General features: G+C 43.8%; 1 protein-coding gene across 2 annotated transcripts; it reads left to right on the top strand.

Moving 5' to 3' along the window:
- CETN3 (centrin 3) lies at window positions 1-25,021 on the top strand. 2 transcript variants are annotated; one of them, XM_040342029.1, is made up of 5 exons: window positions 1-133; window positions 10,750-10,885; window positions 13,873-13,987; window positions 20,818-21,009; window positions 24,753-25,021. In XM_040342029.1, exons 1-5 carry the CDS (start codon window positions 117-119, stop codon window positions 24,794-24,796), a joined length of 504 nt encoding a protein of 167 aa, XP_040197963.1. In that variant the 5' UTR covers window positions 1-116; the 3' UTR covers window positions 24,797-25,021. The 2 variants fall into 2 exon arrangements, with proteins under 2 accessions (XP_040197963.1, XP_040197967.1); XM_040342033.1 differs by having other exon boundaries at window positions 2-133; window positions 10,755-10,885.
- The last annotated feature ends 923 nt before the right edge of the window (window positions 25,022-25,944 follow it).

Here is a 25,944-nt window from a genome sequence, read left to right as displayed (position 1 = left end):
CGAGTTCTCCACCAATCAAATGGATAGGATCGTGTTTACTGTATGCTGTCGGCTCAGTCTGTAAGCGAGTGTGGTTTGTGTGTCAGAGCGGGCCGGTGTGAGCGGACGGAGAGAACATGAATGTGCCTGTGAGGTGAGGAGGTGGTGGGCTGTATGGGGGGGGGGGGGTTTCTGCTATTGTAATCCGTGATGTGTTATTACTGCTGCCATCTGTTTCTAGGGACAGTCACACAGCAGTCAGGAGGATAACCTGGGAAGCCAGGACACACAAGGGAGATCTACTAGAAATCTGGTGCAGCTATGCATGACAGCATATAGGCTGCTATCTTCAGCTTGTTCAATTAACTGCTTGCCAACCAACCGCAGTCGCTATATGGCGGCAGGTTGGCTCTCCCGCGCGAATCACTGTAGCTGTACGGCGGCTCGCGCAGTTGTAGGTGCGCACTCACTGCATGCTGCGGGAGCGAGCCCGCGGATTGGTCGGACTCGATGTCCACCGCTGACCTGCGATCGTCTAGTACAGAGGCAGAATGGGGATCTGCCAGTGTAAACAAGTTGGATCCCCGTTCTGACAGATGACATGACAGAGATCTACTGTTCCCAGAGATCAGGAACTGGCAGCCCATCCCCCCTACAGTTAGAACACACCTAGGGAACACACTTAACCCCTTGATTTCCCCCTAGTGTTAACCCCTTCCCTGCCAGTGTCCTTTTTACATGAATCAATGCATTTTTATAGCACTGATGTAATAATGTCACTGGTCCCCAAAAAGTGTCATTTGGGGTCAGATTTGTCCGCTGCACAGTCAGAGTCCTGCTAAAAATCGCAGATCGCGAGAAAAATAAAAGTCTCTAAATCTATCCTATAGCTTGTAGATGCTATAACTTTTGCACAAACCAAGCAATATATGCTTATTGTAATTTTATTCTTATTTTTAATTTTTTTACCAAAAAATATGTAGAAGAATATATATCGGCCTAAATTGATGAAGACATTTTTTTTTTCTTTTTCTTTTTTTGGATATCTATTATTATTTTTTATTTTATTTTTATCTTATAAAATTTCACTCTTGTTTAAAAAAATAAAATAAAAAAAAACCACAGATCTAATACCACAAAACGAAAGCTCTATTTGTGGGGGAAAAAAGGGTGTCAATTTTGTTGGGTACAGCATCGCACGATGGCACAATTGCCAGTTAAAGCGACGCAGTGCTGTATCGTAAAAAATGGCCTGGTCATTCGGGGGCAAATCCTTTCCGGGTCTGAAGTGGTTAAGCTTTGACAATAAAAACTGGAAGCTGATTTGCTACCATGCACAGCTACACCAGATTCTACACTTTTTAGTAAATGAACCCCATTGTGACTTTTATTGGCAGTAAGAAAGGGTCAGCTTTACATTGTTCCTTAACCACTTCCAGTGGCAGCCTGTCCATAAGGGGCACACGGGCAGGGGCTCCCAAAAAAAACACCAGCCGCCACTGACCGCTTCAATACCGGGCACTTTCACCCCCTTCCTGCCCAGGCCAATTTTCAGCTTTCAGCACTGTCGCACTTTGAATGACAATTGTGCCATCATGCTACACTGTACCCAAATGAAATTGTTATCATTTATTTCACACGAATAAAGCTTTCTTTTGGTTGTATTTAATCACCATAGTGTTTTTTTTTTTTTTTGCTAAATAAATAAAAAAAGAAGAACAATTTGGAATTTTAACTTATTCTTTTCATAGTTTGTTTATAGCATTTTGCAAACAGGTAATTTTTCTCCTTCACTGATGGGCACTGATAGCCTTCACTTTTGAGGCGACACTAATGGGCACTGGTAGGTGGCACTGTTGGGGCTGCACTGATGATCAGTGTAGATAATATGGCGCTCTCCCAGAACTGCCCGACCGTGCTGCAGCCGTCATTAGGCTATAGTGCAGTCGGGAAGTGGTTAAAAACAAATAGGTTTTTGGACTTGTGCTGGCCTGGGCCTGGAATTATTCCCAACATCTGTGCTGTAAGATTCTCTAAACTAAACCCATCAATGTAAAGCAGAACTAATCCTATCATTTATCAAACTGTGAGCAGGCAGATCATTACTACAGGTCTGCAATAACACCCACATACCTGTCTGCTCTCAGTCTTCTATTGTATTGTACACTGGGATCCACATGTGCAGCTAACTGCGCATTCCTGGAACACTGTGCTGAAATCACTGGCTTCTGTGCGCATGTACAGGATGACCCCCCCCACTGGCCAATCCAGTGAGGGATGGAGCTGAGACATCACTTACTTCACAGCAGGTGACAGGACATTCCACTTCAAACCAAAGCACAACTCAAAAAAGAAGAAAGCCTCAGTGTAACCCATGAAATTTTTTTTTAAATTTAAAAGCATAAATTGCACTCACATCCGCTTCACCAATCCCAGGAAAGAGAGAGTGTCCATGAGTAAGCTACTGACTTCTGTACCCTTTCCCCACAATACGGCTGAATAGAATTGCTCTCTGCTTCCATTTTTCAGCCAATCGTTTCTGTAATGCCTTGTACACACAAGCGTAATTTCTGACGAAAAAAGTCAGACGGGAGCTTTCCGACGGAATTCGATAGATAGATGGATTTTATGTTGGAAAAAAATTCGATCAGAAATTCCGATCGTCTGTATGCTTTTCCGATGGAATAAACACCACGCATGCTCGAAAACAATTGAACGCATGCTCGGAAGCATAGAACTTAATTTTCTCGGCTCATCGTAGTGTTTTACGTCACCGCGTTCTTGCCGGTCGGATTCTAGTGTGACCGTGTGTATGCAAGACAGCTTGAGCGGAATTCCGTCGGAAAAACCTTCAGAGTTTAAGCATAAGGCCCCCCGTCCACCTCAATCCCCTTTGCTGTAATCTGTTTATCTGAGAGCCAAATCTTCAAATTTACCACACTTCACTGGTACCAAGGCCAATCTGCATATCCTTGCAAGCTCTATTATCATTATTATTATTATAGAGGTTTTATATAGCGCCAACAGTTTGCACAGCGCTTAAAGCGGAGCTCCACCAAGAATTTTTTTTTTTTTTAAAATGCATACATACCTGATGTGCCTGTTGCTAGGAAGATCGTCCTAATCTGCCACTTCCTGATCCGCGGTCCGTCTTCTTTCTTCTCCTCCTCGGCTGCCTCCTGGGGAATGGGGGAGCGATGTCTTCTGGGACCTTGTGTGTGTCCCAAGAGACATCATCCATTCACATAGCGCCGCGCGGCTCGCGCATGCACAGTAGGGAATCGGGCGGTGAAGCCGCAAGCCTTCACTTCCTGATTCCCTCACCGAGGATGGCGGCAGGGCAGCCAAGACCTGAGGGTTTGCTAGGCTTCGGCTGCCATCATCGCGTGCACCCTGGACAGGTAAGTCTCCTTATTAACCACTTAAAACCTGGACCTTTAGGCAGCTAAAGGACCCGGCCAGTTTTTGCGATTCGGCACGGCGTCTCTTTAACCACTTCCATACAGGGCACTTATACACCTTCCGCCCAGACCAATTTTTAGCTTTCAGCGCTGTTGCACTTTGAATGGCAATTGTGCGGTCATGCTACACTGTATCCAAATGAAATTTTTATAATTTTGTACCCACAAATAGATCTTTCCTTTGGTGGTATTTGATCACACCTCTGGGATATTTATTTTCTGCAAAAAAAAATAAAAAAATGACCAAAATATTTTTTTTGTTTCTGTTATAAAACATTGTAAATAAGTACGTTTTCTCTTTCACTGATGGGCACTGATGGTACTGCACTGACGGGTACCGAAAAGGCAGCACTGATGGGCACCGATGTGGTGGCATTGATGGGCACTAATATGCGGCACTGATGGGCGGCACGGATAGGCGGCATGGATGGGCACGGCTAGGCGGCACGGCTAGGCGGCATGGATGGGCACTGATAGGTGGCATAGATGGGCACTATCGTATGTGTTGTACTAATGGATGCCAATCAGTGCCAAACAATGCCTGCCAATCAGTGATGCCCATTGTGGGCACTGATTGGCATCCATTGCGGCACTGATTGGCATCCATTTTTTGTGTCCTTCTCATCCCTGGTGGTCTAGGGTGGCATACCTTTTTTTTTAATCCCTGGTGGTCTAGTGGGCATCCCTGGTGGTCCAGTGGGCATCCTCGGGGGGGCTGTGCTGATAATCGATCAGCACAAACCCCCCCCCCTGTCACAGGAGCAGCCGATCGGCTCTGCTCTACTCGCGTCTGACAGACGCGAGTGAGGATAAGCCGATTACTGGCTTTTCCTGTTTACATCGTGATCAGCCATGACTGGACACGGCTGATCACGTGGTAAAGTGTCTCCGTGAGAGACTCTTTACCTTGATCGGTGTTGCGGGGTGTCAGACTGACACCCTGCAACAACGATCGCCGCGATGCGCGCCCCGGGGGCGCGCAGCGGCTCAGAATCCTGAGGACGTCATATGACGTCCAGTCAGGATTCTACAACCACTTTGCCGACGTCAATTTGTCATTGGCGGGCGGCAAGTGGTTAACTGGCAATTGCGCGGTCGTGCGACGTGGCTCCCAAAGAAAATTGCCTTCTTTTTTCCCCACAAATAGAGCTTTCTTTTGGTGGTATTTGATCACCTCTGCGGTTTTTATTTTTTTGCGCTATAAACAAAAATAGAGCGACAATTTTGAAAAAAAATGCAATATTTTTAACTTTTTGCTATAATAAATATCCCCCAAAAATATATAATTTTTTTTCCTCAGTTTAGGCCGATACGTATTCTTCTACCTATTTTTGGTAAAAAAAAAATCGCAATAAGCGTTTATCGGTAGGTTTGCGCAAAATGTATAGCGTTTACAAAATAGGGGATAGTTTTAGTGCATTTTTATTAATATTTTTTTTTTTTTTACTACTAATGGTGGCGATAAGTGATTTTTTTTTTCGTGACTGCGACATTATGGCGGACACTTCGCACAATTTTGACACATTTTTGGGACCATTTGCATTTTAAATGCATTTTTTGCTGTGAAAATGACAATTGCAGTTTGGGAGTCAACCACAAGGGAGCGCTGATGGGGTTATGTATGACCTCATCTGTGTTTCTAACTGTAGGGGGGGTGTGGCTGTAGGTGTGACGTCATCGATTGTGATTCCCTCTATAAGGGATCACATGATCGATGACACCGCCACTGTGAAGAACCGGGAAGCTGTGTTTACACACAGCTCTCCCCGTTCTTCAGCTCCCCGGAACTCCAGCAGCGATCGGGTCCGCGAGTCCCGCGGTCACAAAGCTTTGGACCGGGTCACGTGCACGCACGGCTGGGCTTAAAGGGCAACGTACAGGTACGTTGATGTGCCCAGCTGTGCCATTCTGCCGACGTATATCGGCGTGAAGGGGTCCTTAAGTGGTTAAAAGTCAGCAGCTACAGTGTTAGTAGCTGCTGACTTTTATTTATTTTTTTAAACCGGACCTCCGCTTTAACAAAATGCAGACATTGCAGTTACATTACAATTTGGTACAAGAGAAATCGGAGGGCCCTGCTCATTAGAGCTTACAATCTAAAAAGGGAGGGTCAATTGATACAAAAGGTAATAGCTGTGGGGGATGAGCTGATGGATACAGTATCTCAAAAAAGTGAATACACCCCTCACATTTTTTAAATATTTTATTATATCTTTCCATGTGACAACACTGAAGAAATTACACTTTGCTACAATGTAAAGTGGTGAGTGTACAGCTTGTATAACAGTGTACATTTGTTGTCCCCTCAAAATAACTCAACACACAGCCATTAATGTCTAAACTGCTGGCAACAATACAAAAAACAGTCACTGCCCCTACCTATGACTGGTCTTCACAGCAAGGAGCACTGGAAGGGGCAAACACATGTCAAAAAACACACAGAATTTCCAATCTCAACTTACCAATCATCAACCAACCAACCGAATTCACCTGTCTAACAGTGCATTAAAAACAGGTGTTTAGTTGCACGCATTAGTTAGGGTCTGCAGTACACGGGGAGCCTTGACATGGCCTGCAGCTTACGCATTTATTTGCAAATGCATGCAACTAAACCCCTGTTTTTAATGCACTGTTAGACAGGTGAATTTGGTTGGTTGCTGATTGGTTGGTATGTTGAGCTTGGAAGTTCTGTGTGTTTTTTGGTAAACGGCTGGCAACAAAAGTGAGTACACCCCTTAGTGAAAATGTCCAAATTAGGCCCAATTAGCCATTTTCCCTCCCCGGTGTCATGTGACTTGTTAGTGTTACAAGGTCTCAGGTGTGAATGGGGGGCAGGTGTGTTAAATTTGGTGTTATCACTCTCACTCTCTCATACTGGTCACTGGAAGTTCCACATGGCACCTCATGGCAAAGAACTCTGTGCGGATCTGAAAAAAAGAATTGATGCTCTACATCAGGGATATGCAATTAGCGGACCTCCAGCTGTTGCAGAACTACAAATCCCATGAGGCATAGCAAGACTCTGACAGCCACAAGCATGACACCCAAAGGCAGAGGCATGATGGGACTTGTAGTTTTGCAACAGCTGGAGGTCCGCTAATTGCATATCCCTGCTCTACATAAAGATAGCCTAAGCCAGGGGTCTCCAAACTGCGGCCCGAGGGCCAGATGTGGCCCTTTGCTAGCCTTTATCCGGCCCTTGGGGCTTTATTCCTCCCACTGATATAAGGCACTATTCTTCCCACTGACGCCAACAAGGGGGCACAATTTCTTTCACTCATACCAATGATGGGATACAATTACTCCTACTAATAGGGGCACTAAGCTTTATCCTACTGACTGCCAACTCTGAGGCCATATTTACTCTCACCAATGCTGGGCCCAGGACATTTTCTACCCCCGCTGGCTGCAATCCGGCCCTCCTAAAGTCTGAAGGACAATAAACTGGCCCTTTATTTGAAAAGTTCGGAGACCCCTGGCCTGAGCTATAAGAAGATTGCCAAGACCATGAAACAGCTGCGGCACGGTGGCCAAGAAGACTAAGGACATGGATTACTGGAACCATGTCCTGTGGTCTATAGAGACCAAGGTAAACGTATTTGGTTCACATGGTGTCAAGCGTGTGTGGTGGCAACCAGGTGAGGGGTACAAAGACAAGTGTGCCTACAGCCAAGCATGGTGGTGGGAGTATCATGGTCTGGGGCTGCATGAGTGCTGCTGACACTGGGGAGCTACAGTTCATTGGGGGAACCATGAATGCCAACATGTACAGTGGCATACTGAAGCAGAGCATGATCCCCTCCCTTCGAAAACTGGGCCGCAGGGCAGTATTCCAACATGATAACGACCCCAAACACACCTCCAAGGTGACCACTGCCTTGCTAAAGATGCTGAGGGTAAAGGTGATGGACTGACCAAGCATTTTAGACCTAAACCCTATTTAGCATCTGTGGGGCATCCTCAAACGGAAGGTGGAGGAGCACAAGGTCTATAACATCCACCAGCTCTGTAGTCATGGAGGAGTGGAAGAGGACTCATGTGGCAACCTGTGAAGCTCTGGTGAACTCCATGCCCAAGAGGGCTAAGGCAGTGCTGGAAAATAATGCTGGCCACACAAAATATTGACACTTTGGGCCCCATTTGGACATTTTCACTTGGGGGTGTACTCACTTTTGTTGCCAGTGGTTTAGACATTAATGACAGTGTATTGAGTTATTTTGAGGGGACAGCAAATTTACACTGTTATACAAGCTGTACACTCACTACTTTTACATTGTAGCAAAGTGTCATTTATTCAGGGTTGTCACATGAAAAGTTATAATAAAATATTTACAAAAATGTGAGGGGTGTACTTATTTTTGTGAGATACTGTGTATATCCGAAGGCTGTATAAACGTGCAGAAAAGAAACACATGAGTACCCTGGATAGTGCAGATAAAAACATATCTTAATAAATAAAAATGATGGAAGTAGTTTAATTCGGGAATATCACTAGTTCTAACCTCTCCAGCCTTGTTACACCAGCAGCTGCTGAAAACACTCTCTGGCTTGTTAGGCAGCAGAAGGAAAGATGTGAGCAAGGATGGAGCAAGTACTAAGATGTCCCCAATGGCTGATATAAAGATAAATACCAATAACTTCTAATCATCTGAAAGAACACCTTTGGGATGAATTAGAGTGGAGACTGTGATCAAGGTCTTCTTGTCCACATCAGTGCCTGACCTCACAAATGCGCTTCTGAAAGAATGGTCAAATATTCCCAAACCTTGTGGACAGCCTTCCCAGAAGAGTTGAAGGTGTTATAGCTGCAAAAGGGAGGGCCAACTCAATATTGAACCCTACGGACTAAGACTGGGATGCCATTAAAGTTCATGTGCCTGTAAAGGCGTCCCAATACTTATGGTAATTGTATGTATGTGTGTAATGACTGATTTTGACCATTAGATGTCACCAGATTTCAATAATAAGTATTACTAAAACAGCTGAGAGTTGAGGTAACCTACTTAACGTGTTCTGCCCTCTCATTAGCCACTGGGGACATTTTTGTAGTTTCTCACTCCATGGTTCCTGTATTGTCTATTTCAGAAGTCTCCATCCTTGCTCACATCTTCCTCTCTGCTGCCCTAGGTATCCGGAAAATGTAACTCTTGTATGCATGCAAAATGCAAACATTCTTTAAAATCTGTAAGTCATACTATGCATTCTGGGGTGCTGCATTGGAAAAAATGACGTGTGTTGCTCTGTGGTCCTTCTGCAGCCCTTTCAAAATTGATGGGCTACCTTAAAGCGGAGGTCCACACAAAAAGTGAACCTCCACTTTCGGAACCCTCCCCCCTCCGGTGTCACATTTGGGGGGAGGGGGGTGCAGATGCCTGTATAATACAGGTGTTTGCACCACTTCCAGGAATAGACTCCTACAGGAGTCACGCCCCTTACCCCCCCCCCCCCTGCTGCCTTCTGGGTTCCAGGAGACAGCGGGGACCAGTCAGGACGTGCCGTGTGTGACTCGCGCATTCGCGCAGTAGGGAGCTGGGCAGTGAAGCTGCAACACTTCACTTCCTGATTCCCTCACGAGGATGGCGGCAGGGGCAACTGAGAGGCGAGCTATTGTTCGGCTTCGGCTGCTGACATCGCAGGCACCCTGGACAGGTAAGTGTCCATTTATTAAAAGTCAGCAGCTGAAGTATTTGTAGCTGCTGGCTTTTAATATTTTAAAGGGGTTGTAAAGGTAAATGTTTTTTTTTTCCTTTTTTTTTTTTTATGCCCCGAGCCCCCGTTTTACTCACCTGACCCTTCAAAAGTCCCGTGCTCATCTCCGTCATCCTCTTCGGTTCCCAGCCTGGCCGTTGATTGGCTACACTGGATGGATTGAAAGCAGTGCAGCCAATGACACAGCGCGCTGGGGGCGGGGCCGAGTGATACAGTCGTCGGCTATGGCCGCCGCTGTATAACAGGAGGCTCATCTGAGGCTGTTCACTTCACTGGGTGTATGGAGGGTTTACATTCACATTAGGGCAAAGGAGTCCCAAAGTTTGAAAGGGTCTGTACGGTTTTAGTCTACTTTAAGAGTCTATTTAAATTCAGGTTTTGCTGTAACTTTGTGTTTTATCACTTCCTACAGAATGCATGGCAACGCATGACTGGTTATGCCTTGCAACTCCTTTAGAATGGCACCCCAAAAAGATTGTACAAAACACTTTACTAGTTTTGTTTCAAAATACTGCTTGTTGTTTAATCTTGTATAATCAGAATGATTGGAATAGGTGTTTTTATGCTCACTCCCCTCAAGCTTCATTGTATTACCTACAAGTGATGGGGAACCATGGCACCCCAGATGTTTTGGAACTACATTTCCCATGATGCTCCACTACACTGCAGAATGCATGAGCATCAATGGAAATGTGGGGCCAGATTCACAGAGGAAATACCTACTGATACTCCGGCGTATTTTCAAATTTGCCGTGTCGTATCTTTATTTGTAATTCACAAAAAAGATACGACGGCTTTTGGCTAAGATCTGACAGGCGTACGGCTTCGTACGCCTTCGGATCTTAGGTGTAATTTTCCGGCGACCGCTGGGTGGAGTTTGCGTAGTTTTCCAGCGTCGGGTATGCAAATTAGCTGATTACGGCGATCCACGAAGATACGCACGTTCGTCGCAATCTCTTACGTCGTCGCTAGTCGGTTTTTCCCATCGCAAACTTAGGCCTGCCTTTTCATGGCTTACATTTAGAACAGCCATGTTAAAGTATGGCCGTCGTTCCCACAACGAATTTCAATTTTTTTTTTTTCGGAAGATGTCCGGGAATACGAAACGACGTAACGCACGTCGCTGTTCAAAAAATACGTCGGGGCGCCGTAATTTTGCGCAAAGCACGTCAGGAAATTTTCACACGGAGCATGCGCAGATCATTCGGCGCGGGAACGCGCCTAATTTAAATGGTACATGCCCCATTTGAATTAGGCAGGCTTGCGCCGGACGGCTTTACGTTACACCGCCGTAAGTTTACACGCAAGTGCTTGGTGAATCAGGCACTTGCGCTGAAAACTTGCGGCGGTGTAACGTAAAGGGGATACGTTACGCCGCCGCAGATATCTGTGAATCTGGCCCGTAGTTCCAAAACATCTGGGGTGCCAAGGTTCCCCATCACTAACGTACATGTTCTGGAACTGCTGTCTTTTGTTTTCCTAAACTTCTCAACAATTTTCTTGGATATCAACATTATTAAAAAATAAGGTCTTGATAGTGCACATTTACTTATATAGACCCTTTTTAAAATTTATGATTTTTTTATTTATTTTTTTGCAGAACAGATTTGGCAGTTGACAAAATGAAAAAGAAAAAAAAAAGAGAACTAACTGAAGAACAGAAGCAAGAGATTAAAGATGCATTTGATCTGTTTGATACAGACAAAGACAAAGCAATAGATTATCATGAATTAAAGGTAAGATTTTTAACAATAGGTGAATTTTAACATTTAACCTAAACCCTTGTGATAATCTCTTTCCCAAAGTAATACTTAACCACTTTACCACCGGACCAATTTTGGCACTTCTCTCCTTCATGTAAAAATCTAAATTTTTTTGCTAGAAAATTAATCGGAACCCCTAAACATTATATATTTTTTTTTTTAGCAGACACCCTTTTTGTAGCTGCATGCATTATTCAGATATCACCGCACAAAGCCGAGGACGTCCTCGGTCATCAAGAGGTTAATTGGGGTGGTACATATACACTATATTGTCAAAAGTACTGGGACGCCTGCCTTTACACCCACATGAACTTTAATGGCATCCCAGTCTTGGTCCGTAGGGCTCAATATTGAGTTGGCCCACCCTTTACAGCTATAACAGCTTCAACTCTTTTGGGAAGGCTGTTCACAAGGTTTAGGAGTGTCTATGGGAATGTTTGACTATGCTTCCAGAAGTGCATTTATGAGGTCATGCACTGATGTGGACGAGAAGGCCTGGATTGCAGTCTCCGCTCTAATTTATCCAAATGGTGTTCTATTGGGTTGAGGTCAGGACTCTGTGCAGGCCACTTACGTTCCTCAACCCCAAACTCGCTCATCCATGTCTTTATGGACCTTGCATTGTTCACTGGTCCAAATCATTTGGTGGAAGGGTGATTACGGTGTGTGGTTGTTTTCCAGAGGTTGGGTTTGGCCCCTTAGTTCCAGTGAAGGGAACTCTTGAGGCATCAGCATACCAAGACATTTTGGACAATTTCATGTTCCCAACTTTGTGGGAACAGTTTGGGGATGGCCTCTTCCTGTTCCAACATGACTGTGCACAAAGCAAGATCCATAAAGACATGGATGAGCATGGATGATGGAAGCAGCATCTTTGGGGCGGGTTGGGAGCGCTGTATTTAGCACTCCCAAAACGCCCCTGCCCATTGCACTGAATAGTCCCATTCTCTGTAGGACGTGCATTGCCCCTGACTGCAGACGGGCACACTAGAGCTCCAGCCTCTACTCTGCTACAGTTTGTGGCTGAGGCATGGGCCTTCACCGATCTATCCAGCAGCCTCAGTCAGAAAGGAAATGGAGGGTACAGACTAGCCCATAGTAGGCACAGGGCCAGGATGAGGTTATTCAGGGTTCCTCTCGAAAATCTGCGTGTAGGTCTCAGAACCTCATCCTCCACACCCTAAAATCTTCCCTCATCTCCTCTGGTACTTCCTATTCCTCCTTGTTGTTATAATTAGAAAATACGTTTTTAAACCTCTGTGGCAGACCTAATGAGAAAAGTCTTTGCTCGCTAAAGCCCGCAGGACACACAAGGCATAAGCGGCACCAGTCAGCGTCCCCTGCTGAGCCAATATTCAACTTGTTCATCATGGCAGCCTTGCTTTCCGATGAAGTGGAAAGTGGAACTCCTCCCGGTAGGATGAGCAGTCATTCTCGATCTTTCCTGAACTAAAAGAAACTATTAAGGTTTTTGGCAGACGAGGTGCGCTCCTGTTAGAACCATTGCCACCTGTTAATCCAAGTTCACCAGTACTAAGATCTCTTTTCAAAACTTTTAGAGTGTGGAGGGTAGAGGCCCTTCATAAAGCCTATTTTTCCTTTACCTTTCTGCTGTGTGAAAATATTCTTCCTGTAGTTTCTTCAGCAGGACTTTTTACAGCTTGAGCCTGCAGTAATTGCAGGGAACTTCTGAGCTCTCCTGTCACACCACTCTTGCAGCCCCCACACAGCCAAGTTTCCAAAGCAATGCCCAGTAGAGAAGCAGCAGTCTGGCACTTTTCTTTGCCTACCCTCAGCTCTTTGTGCCCTCGCTGATTGGATGTATCGCTGTGTTTGTTAGCACTGCACTGGAGGATGTACGTTGCTCCCTTATTGTCAGTCTGTTTTATGTCCCAGCATAGCCTGCAAATCTGACGGGAGGTTTCTAGTGCCCAGTTTCAGCACAAGAGACCGTCTGCAAAGCCATGGCAAATAGAAGGGTTGTGTGTGGATGATTGTATGTGCGGTTCCACAATGTCATTCTAATGCCTAATGACATTTTTCAGCATGTCCAAAAAACTTTGTTTTTCCAACTTCATCATTAAAAACGATGTTGCCCACACACCATCGTTTTTGAAAAATAATGAACAAAGCGCGGTGACGTACAACACGTACGACGGCACTCCAAAGGGGAAGTTTTATTCGCCTTTGGGCTGCTTTTAGCTGATTCCTTGTTAGTAAAAGACGATTTGTGCTTTTTTGTCTGTTACAGCGTGATGAATGTGCTTACTCCATTATGAAAGGTAGTTTTACCAGAACGAGCGCTCCCGTCTCATAACTCGCTTCTGGGCATGCGCGGGTTTAAAACGCACAATCATTCTTTACAACACGAAAAACGATGTGAAGCCCACACACGATCATTTTAAATGACGTTTTAAAAAACTTCTTTTTTTTCATGCCGAAAAATTATCGTGTGTACGTGGCATTATCCTTCCTCACTCACCCCTTGATCACTGACCTTGAATGGGGTCTCTCTCGGCTGTTGGAACACTTGATATGTGCCTGTTTGTAATGGCTCAACTAACTCTCCAAAGATTGAAGGGGGAATAAGGGTAAGCACAGTCTTTCTAACTTGACAGGTTTATTTTACAGCTGTGGACATCTATAGAAAATTCTGTAGAGAGCTCCAGTTGAAGCTGACCAAAAAACAAATAGATTTCCAGACCGTTATAAGGATCCAGAGGTGCCTATGACCACTGTTTATCAACTCAGATTCATACAATCTTTTTGGGTGGACGTTTTTAGTTTTTTTTTCACTTTCTTTAGATTATATTTGTAGATTTAAATGCATAGTACATCTAGAACATTTTATACAATTACATTCTGAATGTAGAGGTGTTTATCCGGTTGATTTTACTTTCAGACCGACATGTTTATAGTCTTAATCAACAGATGGTTTTAAGGACTTCTGATATTGGCAGGTGGCAATGCGAGCTTTGGGGTTTGACGTGAAGAAAGCAGATGTTCTAAGAATCCTAAAGGATTACGACGGTGAAGCAACAGGGAAAATTACTTTTGATGACTTTAATGAAGTTGGTAAGTTCTGTTTTTACTGAGGCAAATGCTATTTTTTCTTTTACAATGAATAAATGGGTCCTTCAATTAATTTACTAGATATATAATTTAAAGCAGAATTCCAGACAAACTGCTAAATTCACAGAAATAGATATATAAAAGCGGTTTTCCTTTTGCCAAATATATGTACGGTATATTTTACCTATTCTATCCTGGGATTTACACAGCTTTACCACACAGCACAGTTCTGCCTTTCAGGGTGGGGGAGCTTAGTTTTCTCTGCTGCGTTTTTTTACTACTACTCACAGGTCTCCTCCCCACTCCTATTCTATGACAGGAAGGTGGAAGGAGAAGCAGCAAACTGATGAGCTCATCTCTCTGTCACTCTGTTTTCGGCTCCTATTATGCTTATTGCACTGCAACACACCTGATTGGCTCTTTGTGCAGCTCCTCCCTCCCCATCTGTAAGTTGTTTTTATTTTTTTTATCTTGATGCAATTTTGTGCATTAAGATAAAAAGCCTTTTGTGTGCAGCAGCCCCCTAAGGGCCAGTTCACACCAGACGCAGTTGCGTTCAGTTCTGTGTGTTTTTTTCTGCACAAAATGCATGCAGTGTTTTCCATGTTTTCCAATGGCTCTAGTTCACACCATGCAGTCAGTTTCCGGTGCAGAAACTGACCGGAAACTGACTGCATGGTGTGAACTAGAGCCATTGGAATACATGGAAAACACTGTGCATGCATTTTTAGTGCAGAAAAAAAATGTGCACAAAACTGCGTCTGGTGTCAACTGGCCCTAATACTTACCTGAGCCCATCTTGATCCAGCGATTTGTTGCACGAGCGACTCGGCTGTCCAGCACTCTCCCCCCTCATTGACTGAGACAGCAGCGAAGAGCTATTGGCTCTCGCTGCTGTCAATCAAAGTCAGTGAGCCATTGAGGAGTGAGAGGGTGCCAAGCCATGGCTCTGTGTCTAAATGGACACGGGGAGTTGTGGCTTGGCTCAGGTGCCCCCAAGCTGCTTGCTGTGGGGCACTCAACAGGAGGGAGGGGCCAGAAGCACCAAAGCGGGACCCGAGAAGAGGAGGATTGGGGCTACTCTGTTCAAAACCACTGCACAGAGCAGGTAAGTATTGTATTGTTTTTATTTTTAACAAAATAAAAACAAGATTTTAGTATCACTTTAGGGATGTATTAATGAATATAGCACTGCATTCATTTGTGTCTTTTTATATCTGTCTGGAATTCAGCTTTAAAGGCCAAGTCTGGTTTATTTGCAAAAAAAAATAAAAATTAAATGTGCATTTTTTTTTGCAGTCAGCCTGCAAAGCTTTGCAGCTGCAATCTGGATCGCAGGTACAAATAAAATATTCCTACAGAGCATTTTTTATTTTTTTTGTCAAACGATATTAGTGCAGTGTAGGAAACAAAGATAACATTTCAGTTAAAAATTGTCTAAAGTTAAATTTAGGGCCATTACCAGGGTGTGTGAAAGTAATCAGGCAGCCACTGCAGGTGGGGCCATGCGTAAACACCCTCCGCTACCAATGACATTTCTACGCTGGTGGCAGCAAAAAGGTTAAAGTCATAAAAATGTTCTTTTATTCTAGTTAATATTTTTGATGTCTGGATTTTGTAAGATGCTTATATAAACTGTTCAGATATGTTTATGTAAAGGAGGTTTCCATTTTTTTTTTTTTTAACACCTCTATGGCTCCCTACTTTGTCCAGAGAAGGACTAAATAATGCGTTGTCATGTTTGACCCAGTGCCAATAACACAGAACGTGTTAATCTGTATTCTATTCCGCTTATTCCTTATATTTGTGGGCAGGGTTTATTGCTACATGCATAACATTGGCAAATTACAGACTGATGGGAAACTAAGTTGGCACAAATACCACCTTTTAGTATAACTAAACAGACCATCCAGCATAGTTTCATGTCTCTTCTTTCTTTTCGACACATGATGTCATGGAAGTACTGGGTCTGAGGGTTATCTTTGGGTCATATGTCATTTGGCAACAGTTATTGTTTTTATTGCTTCAGTTTTTGCACTGTGGTTAACATTTTGATTTCCTCATAGGAAAAACTTGTGAGCATGCCAACATTTTTTTTTTTTTACGTAATACATAGGTAAGGTTGGGTCAAATGATGACTGTATCAGTTATGCCCTGTACACACGATCGGATATCTGATGGAATCTAATCCGATGAATTTTTTTCGTCGGATATCCGATAAAGCTGACTTTCATCAGTCTTGCCCACACACCATCGGTCAAAATTCCGACCGTGACAAAACGCGGTGACGTAAAACACTTCGACGTGCTGAGAAAAATGAAGTTCAATGCATCTGAGCATGCGTCGACTTGATTCTGAGCATGCATGGATTTTTGACTGATGGACTTTCACACAGACGATCAGTTTTTTATCCATAGGAAAAATTTAAAACCTGTTCTATTTTTTTTTTTTTTTCACCGATGGGAAACAAACCGATGGGGCCCACACACGATCGGTTTGACCATTGAAAACAGTCCATCGGTCTGTTTTCATCGGACAAACCGATCGTGTGTTACTGGGCTTGAGTGTTCTAGCCTTGCATGGCATTGTTGATCCTGCCTTCACTTTGGGTCTGATTTACATAAGCTGCAGCAAAAGTGATGCCGTTTAGCATAGCAGCTATTCAAGTTTTATCGTTCAAATTAAGCTAGAAATCTGGTTATCAAAAAACCCTGATTCATTTTAGGTCGCATTCAAAATTGTGCTGTGGTAATATTATCATTACCAGTATACACAGTAATGCATGTTGTAGCAATGCCATGACGTTCACCCTAATGCCTATTGCTGATGTACGAGTGTTATACTGTGCTGTCAAATTGCTACAAGTCAGGCAAGTCAGAAATACTCCTTGTTGGGAGGGCCTTGCTACACTGATCAGTTGTTATGCAAGTGAAAAGAAAAAGTCGCAGAGCTGCTATTTTTAAATTTTAAAGAGTTTTGTGAAGGCTGCTGACCAGATTAGTTTGGTATATGAATGAATGAAAAACTTATAAAGCGCGGCGCATGCGAACTGAATCGCTTCTGGGCGCTAGTTGTTCGTGTCTCATGACATCAAAAGAGCAGAGTTTTGATCTGTCTTCTGAAAGTCAGGTGGTTTTCCTCCAACCGAATGCTGGTTGGTAAAGCGTTCCATAGTCTAGGACCCTTTGGACTTGTATTTGGTTTTTGGTACCCTGAACAGATTTTGGTCGGTGGATCGCAGAACGCGATTCGAATTGTGAGGTTCTATCTTGTCGCAAAGATATTGCGGAGCCTTCCCATGGATGCACTTATGTGTCAGGCAGAGTGCTTTAAATGCAATTCTGTCTTTTACTGGCAGCCAGTGAAGGGTTCTCAACGAAGGTGAGATTGATTCCCATTTTTTTTTCCCAGTCACCAGTCTGGCGGCCGTATTCTGAACGACTTGCAGACGGGAGATTTGGTACTTTGGGAGTCCGAGGTACAGGGCGTTCGCATAGTCCAGTCTGGAATTCACGATTGTTCCCACCACGACTGCTACGTCTTCTTTGGGGATAAATGGAATAAGTCTGCGTAGTAGGCGCAACAGATGGTGCGCTCCGCTGACTACTGACCCTATTTGTGCGTCCATTGTCATGAAGGTGTCGAAGATGACCCCGAGACTTTTGACTTTGGAGCTAGGGGTGATGATCTGGCCCAGAATGGGCGGGGGTGTCCAGGTTGTTGCCAGTTGACTCTTTCGGCTGGCGTGAAACATAAGGAGTTCTGTTTTTGAACTGTTGAGTTTAAGATAACTCTTTGTCATCCAGTTTTCTATCAAAGAGAGACATTTCTCTAAACTGGGATGATGATCCTTTTTGTTGCAGATGAGAAAATACAGTTGCGTATCGTCTGCATAAGAGTGATAGAGTAGTTCTTGGCTACTGATAATATCAAAGAGAGGGCGAAGATAGATGTTGAAAAGCACCGGTGACAGGGGGGATCCTTGGGGGACTCCACATGACACTGTGCGCTTTTCCGACGTGAAAGAACCCAATTTAACTGTTTGTGATCGGTTTTCAAGAAAGGAAGAAAACCATGGTAAATCACCTTCTGCGACTTCTGCTACCTTGGCTAGTCGCATCAGTAACAGTTTGTGGTCTACCGTGTCAAAGGCTGCGCTTAGGTCCAGCAGAACCAGGAGACAAGATTCTCCTTCGTCTGCGGCCTCGAGGGCATCGTCCCATATTTTGAGTAAGGCCGTTTCTGTCCCGTGTCCGGGACGGAAGCCTGATTGTAATGGATCCAGTAGATTGTGGGTATCTAGATGCTGTTGCAGCTGTTGTACCACTACTTTCTCCATTATCTTGGAGAGAACATTTAGGCCTGTTATGGGACGGCGGTGAGTTGGGTCCTTGGGATCCAGGTTAGGTTTTTTCAAGATGGGCTGGATTGTGCCCTCTTTCAACAGAGATGGCACTGTGCCTTCCTTAAATGACTGGTTTATAAGCTGTGTGATGGGTGGTGCCAGGATGTCGGCACATTCCTTCAGCAGTTTGGTGGGGATGATATCATTGGGCGATGTGCTGTTCCGCAAAGCACCAATGATATTTTTTGTGGTATCAATGGAGATCGGTTCCAGAGTGAACTTTGTTGATTGTAGAGCGTTTCTGTGGGTGTTTTGTGGTTGATTGACGGTGGGGTTGAGGGGGGTATTGTTTTGCAAGATGCTTTCCCGGATTCTTTCAATTTTGTTGATGAAGAAATCCGATAGTTCATTACAGAACTCTTGGGTGTCTGAGTTGGGGACTTCAAGACATCCTGGATTCATGGTCTGGGTGACCATCTTGAAGAGTTCGCGGGGGCGGTTTAGGGCGCTGTTAATCGCCATAGAAAAATTATGTTTCTTGGCTTTGAAGATTTCTTTATGATATCGTGTTGTTATTGCCTTGTAGATGATGAGGTTATCCTCTGCAGGGCTTCTTTTCCAGGCGGCTTCCGCCCTTCTGCGCTCTTGCTTCAGAAGCGACAGCTGGTTGTTGAACCAGCCAGACTTTCTTTTTCGGATGCAGGCTTTGCGTTTCGGTGCTACTAAATCGGCTGACTGTAGCAGGGCTGCGTTTATGGCATCCAGTGTATCTGCGGCTGTTTGATGTGGATGGATTGTTTTGATTCTGTTTCCCAAGGTAGATTTAAAGAGTTCCGAATGGAGCTTCTTCTGAGATCTAGCCCAGTGTATTGTCACCGGCTTGGGTGCTTTTATCACTGGGGGAATTTTGGAGATTATGAAATTGATTGCATGGTGGTCTGTCCATGGCAATGGTTCATTTTCTAAAATGCTTATTTTCAGATTTTGTCTGAAAATTAGGTCGAGTGTGTGACCTGAAGCATGTGTTGGCCCGCATATAAGTTGCTGTAGCCCTAATCCCTCCAGGTGATCGATGCAGGCGTCCGCAATGGGATCCTGTGCGGAGTTGGCCCACAGATTAAAGTCTCCGAGCAGCAAAAGGTGTTTGCTGTTAAGGGTATAAGTGGATATAAACTCTGTTAAAGATGGCAAAAACTGCGATTTTGGCCCAGGTGGCCTATAGCAGAGGAGAATGTGAACAGTCTCCTGGGGGGAAGTTTGAAGTTGAAGAGTAAGGGTTTCCATGAATGGAAGAGGATTTTGAAGGGCTGGCTTAGTGATTGTAATGTGATTCTTGTGGATCACCGCCAGGCCTCCTCCTCTTTGCCCTATTCTGTTTTCCGTTATAATGCGATAGTTTTCTGGCACCAATTCTCAGAGAATGGTGTTGCAGTCGTCTGAGAGCCAGCTTTCTGTAATAAAGAGGCAGTCTAGATCGTTTTGTAGTAAGAAATCGTGGATTTCTAATCAGTGTTTTACTGCCGATCTTGTGTTGATCAAAGCACATGATATGTGCTTGAGCTGGGTTAAATAGTTTACATTTTTGATGGTCGATCGTCGATCGAATCTCAAAAGTTGCTCTATTTTTAAGGCCTTTCTGGTGACGGCTGGTAATGCTGTTGCGAATTGTCTCAGACCCCGAATAGAGTCCGCAGAGTATCGCAGATTAGCCATTGTCGCCAGTCACATTGTCGTCAGTCTTTCCTAATTGCGGCGGCCGCGAATGAGGCCTGGTCTGGCGCGGATGCGGGAAGAGCCGCGAGACGCCGGACGTGATGGGTGGAAGACTGTCCAAGTGAGCCGTCATTCGTTGAGTCTTCTCTCCCCGATTGGTCCAGAGGAAGGCGAAAAACCCCAGGCGTGCTGTGCCAATCTGCAGCGATCGGGGGAAAAAATTCCTTCCTGACCCCTTAACGGCGATCGGTGCAACCCTGGATCAATTGGCTAGGGGTGTGTGGGGGGGGGGGGGTCTTAGTCCTGTTTTTTTTAGCTGTGTCTGCAGCACCTGAGAGCTGGGAGGACCCTGCCTGGCTGCACTATCCCTGGGGAGAGCCGACTCGTTTGAGAGCATCCTGCTCTCACTATCCCTGGGGTGAGCAGACTAAGATGAGAGCGTCTGCTGCACCGCTGAATCTATATAGCAAGAGTTCCAACTTTATTAGCTGCAAGCTTGTTCTGGATCAGTGATTGAAAAAAAATAATGAAGACTCCTGTCTTACCTCCTGTTTCAAACTCCTGGTTTTTAACTCAGGCACTTTTGATCAAAGAATGCACTTCTGATCAGAGAGTCCACATGTGAAGCCACCATCATTGGGAGCCATTGGGAGTGTATATAAAACACTACATAACAATTTGTCTGATTATGGTATTGTATTCAAATTCTGTTTTCATTGGATTAATATTGTTAATGCAGTAAGTATGTATTTATAATACTTTTTCTTTAATACAGTTACAGATTTAATACTGGAGCGTGATCCCCAAGAAGAGATGCTGAAAGCTTTTAAACTGTTTGACGATGATGACTCAGGAAAAATTAACTTGAGGAATCTACGTCGGGTTTCCCGGGAACTTGGAGAAAACATGACGGATGAAGAGCTGCGGGCTATGATTGATGAATTTGACAAGGATGGTGATGGAGAAAGTGAGTTATAAAAGTATTCAATGTAGTGTTTTCATTTTAGTTATTGGGGCGTGTACAAGAGATGAGATACAACCCCCATTTCAAAAACATTGGGACACTTTATATCTTTAAATGTAATACATAAAAAATGAATTTGCAAATCTCATAAACACATATTTTATTCACAATAGAAAATCGAAAGCATATCAAATGTTTAAACTGACACAATATACCATTTTGGGGAAAAAAATAATGTTTTAAATATATCAAAACACATATACTCAAAGTGTTAAAGCCAAGATGCCATGAGAGCATGTAGGTTGGATCACTAAAGAGCTGCCCCAAGCTGCTTTCAAGGATACACTTGGAGTAGTGATGAAAACAAACAAAGATGAACAGCGTTCAGGACCCTCCGTGCAAATAAAACGAATCGTGGTAATTCACCAACACAGGATCCTAAATGGATGTAATTCTAGGTGTATAAAACTGCCCAGTAAGTTGTAAATTACCTTTGGTTATTCCAGAGCGTATAAAACAACAAGTCATTAAACAATCAATGATGGCAAGCAGTACCATTATGCCAGGTGTTCTGGGCTGTGCTGAGACCTTGTACTCATTTACCGATGAAGAGGCCAGTATAGGGGTGGCAGGATAAACGCCTACAGACCATGATGCAGTCCTGTGTGCCGACTAGGCATGCCATGGATGACGCAGTCACCAGCCACCAGGAGAAAGTAGGAGGGAGCCAGTGTGGACTGCAAGCATGGTGGTTGCCGCGGCGACTCGTTTAGCACAAATGCACTTTGTCATGTCAAGGGGATACAGGCTACCAGCATATTTTTTACAATTGAAATGGATTAAAAGTGAAACAAGGGGGCAGGGAATGGGAGAATCAACTAAGGAACCTGAGTGCCGATCTCCCATTATTGCCCTTGCATAAATAATTAATAAGATAGATTAAAAAGTTACTATTATGCCATTATTAATCACTTCTCTTGTGATCACGATCCAAACAAATGTATCACCAAAAAAATAATTGCTAAACGTTGAATGAACATTTAAAGTCATATTAAAGCTTCCCGTGTTGTTAAAAAAAAAAAAAAAAAAAACACAACAAACATATCATACTTGCCTCCACTCTGCAGTTCGTTGTGCACAGAGTGGTCCCAAACCACCTGTTCTGTGGTCCCGCGGCAGCTCCTCCCCCGCATTAGATAACCCCCTCTGGGAAGCTCTCTCCCAAGGGGATTAGCTTGCGGACGCGCTCCCATGTCATAAACTCGGTGTCCATGGACTCCGCCCCTCCCCCCACGCGCGGTCGCGTAATTGGATTTGATTAACAGCAGCGGGAGCCAATGGCTGTGGTGCTCTCAATCTATCCAATCAATGCCGAGACTCTGTGGGGAACGGACAGAGCAGGTGAACTGGCTCAGATAAGTAAAACGGGGGGAAGGGTCGCTATGGGGCCGTGACAACCAGGTGCATAAAATGCATTAAGGTGAAAAAACATGAACCTTTACAACCCCTTTAAATTTGAGAGCAAAAGGTTTTTCTAATAATACAAGCGTTCTATTGCCACTTTTTCAGTATTTGTGGAAGCACACTGCCCTTGTAGTAGTGAAAAGCACAGACAAGGATGTATTAATAATTGTCATGATATTGGCAACTATATCTGCACTGTATCCAAAAATTTCAGGGTTATGCAATGGAAAAAAAAATCTAGGTCGGTTCTCCATGATGTGGAGAGACAGTAAAAGGCAGACTTGGATTGGGTTTTGCATTTCAAAGGCTCGATCGAGTTACCCTCCAAGGCTCAGTTGGGTATATTGCCCCCTTCGTGCCTGCTCTATAGCCAAAAGACGGCTACAGCGCGGGCATAAATTGCCGGGAGGGCGTCCATGTACATCCTTCCATACTTTTGGAAGAACATACAGTATCTCACAAAAGTTAGTACACTCCTCACATTTTTGTGACTATTTTTCATGTGACAACACTGAAGAAATGACACTTTGCTACAATGTAGTGAGTGTGCAGCTTGTATAACAGTGTAAATTTGCTGTCATCTCAAAATAACTGAACACACAGCCATTAATGTCTAACAAAAGTGAGTACACCCCTAAGTGAAAATGTCCAAATTGGGCCCAATTAGCCGTTTTCCCTCTTCGGTATCATATTGTTACTTTTACAGCACATGGAAAGCTCCCCTGCATAACAGGAATGTATGTGGTAATGATCCTGGCTTAGAAGTTTCAAGCGTCCTAGAAGATGGGCAGGCAGGAGAGTAAGGGCTCTTTTGCACTTGCTTTACCGCTTGACCATGTGTGGATTGTGTGTGAAACTGACAGGCAGACACCTGCCTGTCAGGTGAGAGCATTCGGGCGGCTCCACTGCCGCCCGATCGCTCACACATACCCCCGGTACCGGCACCCCTGCTGCCGCAACACGCCATGCTTACCAGGCTCCGCTTGCCCATTGGCAGGCCTGGGATCTTAATGGTGGGTGCTGGTGGGTAGGTCCGTCCTCTTCTCCTTTTTCTTGTGATCTGTAAAGCGACGTCTCTGACATCACTTCTGGGTCAAGCTCTCTGTGTCCCCGGCTCGCTTTGCAGAGAAAGGAAATTTTGCAATACAATTATTAATTTTTTTTGAGCCCCCACATATAATACACATATTAAAAAATGCCACTACCACTATTTTATTTTCCATTTCATCCTAGGCCACATTAGCATTATGATTGTGTTCAAATGGGCCGGTTGTATCTGTAATATTAGATGTCCAGTGCATCCCCTCCTCATATATTAGATTTCAAGAGCTACCCCACCATCAGAAGTTGAGTCCCCCACTCTCCCTTACATTACAGAGCACCCCCCTTTCCTTATGCTGCTGGGAAGAAGCTGGATGCATTGCTTAAAAGCATAAAGTAAGGGTCTGGAGGAGGACCAGAGGAGGGCTGGAGCTCTCCTGCAGCTGCAGCCTGCAGGAGAGGTGCGAGGGCCACATGAAATGGCCTGGAGGGCCGGATTCGGCCCACAGGCTTTGTGTTTGACACCTGTGCTCTAGGGTGTCTGCTTTCAGAAAATATATATTTGTGGGTTTTGTGTAATCTTCAGGCCTAAATTTCTTTTAAACGTGTGCAAAAATGGCACTGGTAGCGAAAGGGTTAAAACCTTTCAAAAATCAAGTTACAGGTGCTTCAAGCGAGCTTTGTCATAGAGTTCTTCTTTGAAGCACCACTAAAGCGACATGGAGTATCATTTTTGAAGCAAAGCAAGTGCAAGGTGTAAACAGGACTGTAAGGTAACCAAGTTATTTAGTTACAGGGGCTTTGACTGGTATTCAGAGAACTTTAACAAAGCCTGTCCGAAGCCTTGTTTTGAAGCATGTGTAAACTGGCCCTAAAAGCTAAAACGGAATACAGGATAGTAGTCCTTGCAGTCAGTTGCGTCAACATCTGATCCATTCACATCCTTGCAAAGACGTTTTTTTCTGCATGCTTGGTTGTCAGGAGCATGAAGTTACTTTTTTTTTTTTTTTAAAGGATACTTGTCCAAAAATGTTTGGTGGTTATGTTATGGAGCCTTTGTACAAACAAATAGGGATTACTGGAGTATTTATTCCTTTTAAACAGGGAAAGTCACTATAGAGGTCAACTAACTTCAGTTCTTAAAAACCACATTGCCCCCCACCCGTGTAAATAACATTTACTTAATAACTAAATATTACTGGATTGAGGTCTAAAACATACCTTTTGTTTTGTGTATACAGTAAATATAGAAGAATTCATTTCCATAATGACTGGCGACATTTAACGCAAAGCTGAAGATCCGGTTCTCTACACGTTATAACTTGCCAGCAGCAGGAATCATTGTGAACACTTTCATTACGGACCAACTCTGATGCGGAAGTCAGTATTTTGTAGCATATTTATGTTCTGGTGGAATTCTTCTCAATTTTGAGTATAGTTCTATTTGTAAAATAGTTTTTTTTTTTTTTTTTTTATGCAGCTGTAATTAAATTGCACAATACTTTGTAAACTGGAGTGGTTGGTGTTTTCCTTTATCGCAGTTCAGTTACTATACAATTTCCTATACACTCATTCATATACACCCACATTCATACACTGTATTGCTATACATTACATTACCATCAAATCACAAAACCTGAACACATGCAGTATATTCATTACTATGCATCATTTACAAATGTTATTACCTTTTTTTTATTTTACTGAAGGTTTACTTGGAATTTTCACCATGCACATGATGTCTACTGTTTTAAATTGGTATTGTCTATGACAGGGGTCGCAAACCCAATTTTAGCACGGGCCACATGAGCATTATGGCGAGTTAACATAAGACTTAAAGTGATATTAAAGTCTTGAGTTTTCTTGTTTCAAAATAACAAACATGTTAGGCCCTTTTCACACTACAAAATAAATCCGTTTTAATAATCCGTTTTAAAATCCGTCAGATAATGTTAAAAAACTGAAGTTATACGTCCTTTATAAAATATCATTAAAGTCTATGGGATTTTTTTATGTTCCGTAAAGATCCGTAATAGTCCGTTATAACATACGGACGTTAGTTATAACGGAATATGTGACGGGTCTTGCACTATTTTTTGTAAATTATTTGTCCGTTGCAAGTAACGGATATATTAACGTCCGTTATATTTTAACATTGAAGTCTATGGCACATGGACGTTAGTAAATGTCTCTGCAAATGTCCGTTATGTTAACGGACGTTAATTTTACTGAGCATGGATATTCAGGGGAACCCCGCTGTCAATTTAAAACAAAAATGACGTGCGGTTCCCGGTAAATATCCATAACCAGACCCTTCAGGTCTGGTATGGATATTCAGGGGAACCCCGCCGTCAATTTAAAACAAAAATGACGTGCGGTTCCCCCTAAATATCCATAACCAGACCCATTATCCGAGCACGTTGACCTGGCCGG

The sequence above is a fragment of the Rana temporaria genome, chromosome 1 (genome assembly GCF_905171775.1).
Source record: "Rana temporaria chromosome 1, aRanTem1.1, whole genome shotgun sequence".
Lineage (NCBI taxonomy): Eukaryota > Metazoa > Chordata > Amphibia > Anura > Ranidae > Rana > Rana temporaria.
The sequence above is the reverse complement of the archived record's forward strand: the minus strand, read 5'-3'. Positions and strand labels throughout refer to the sequence as shown.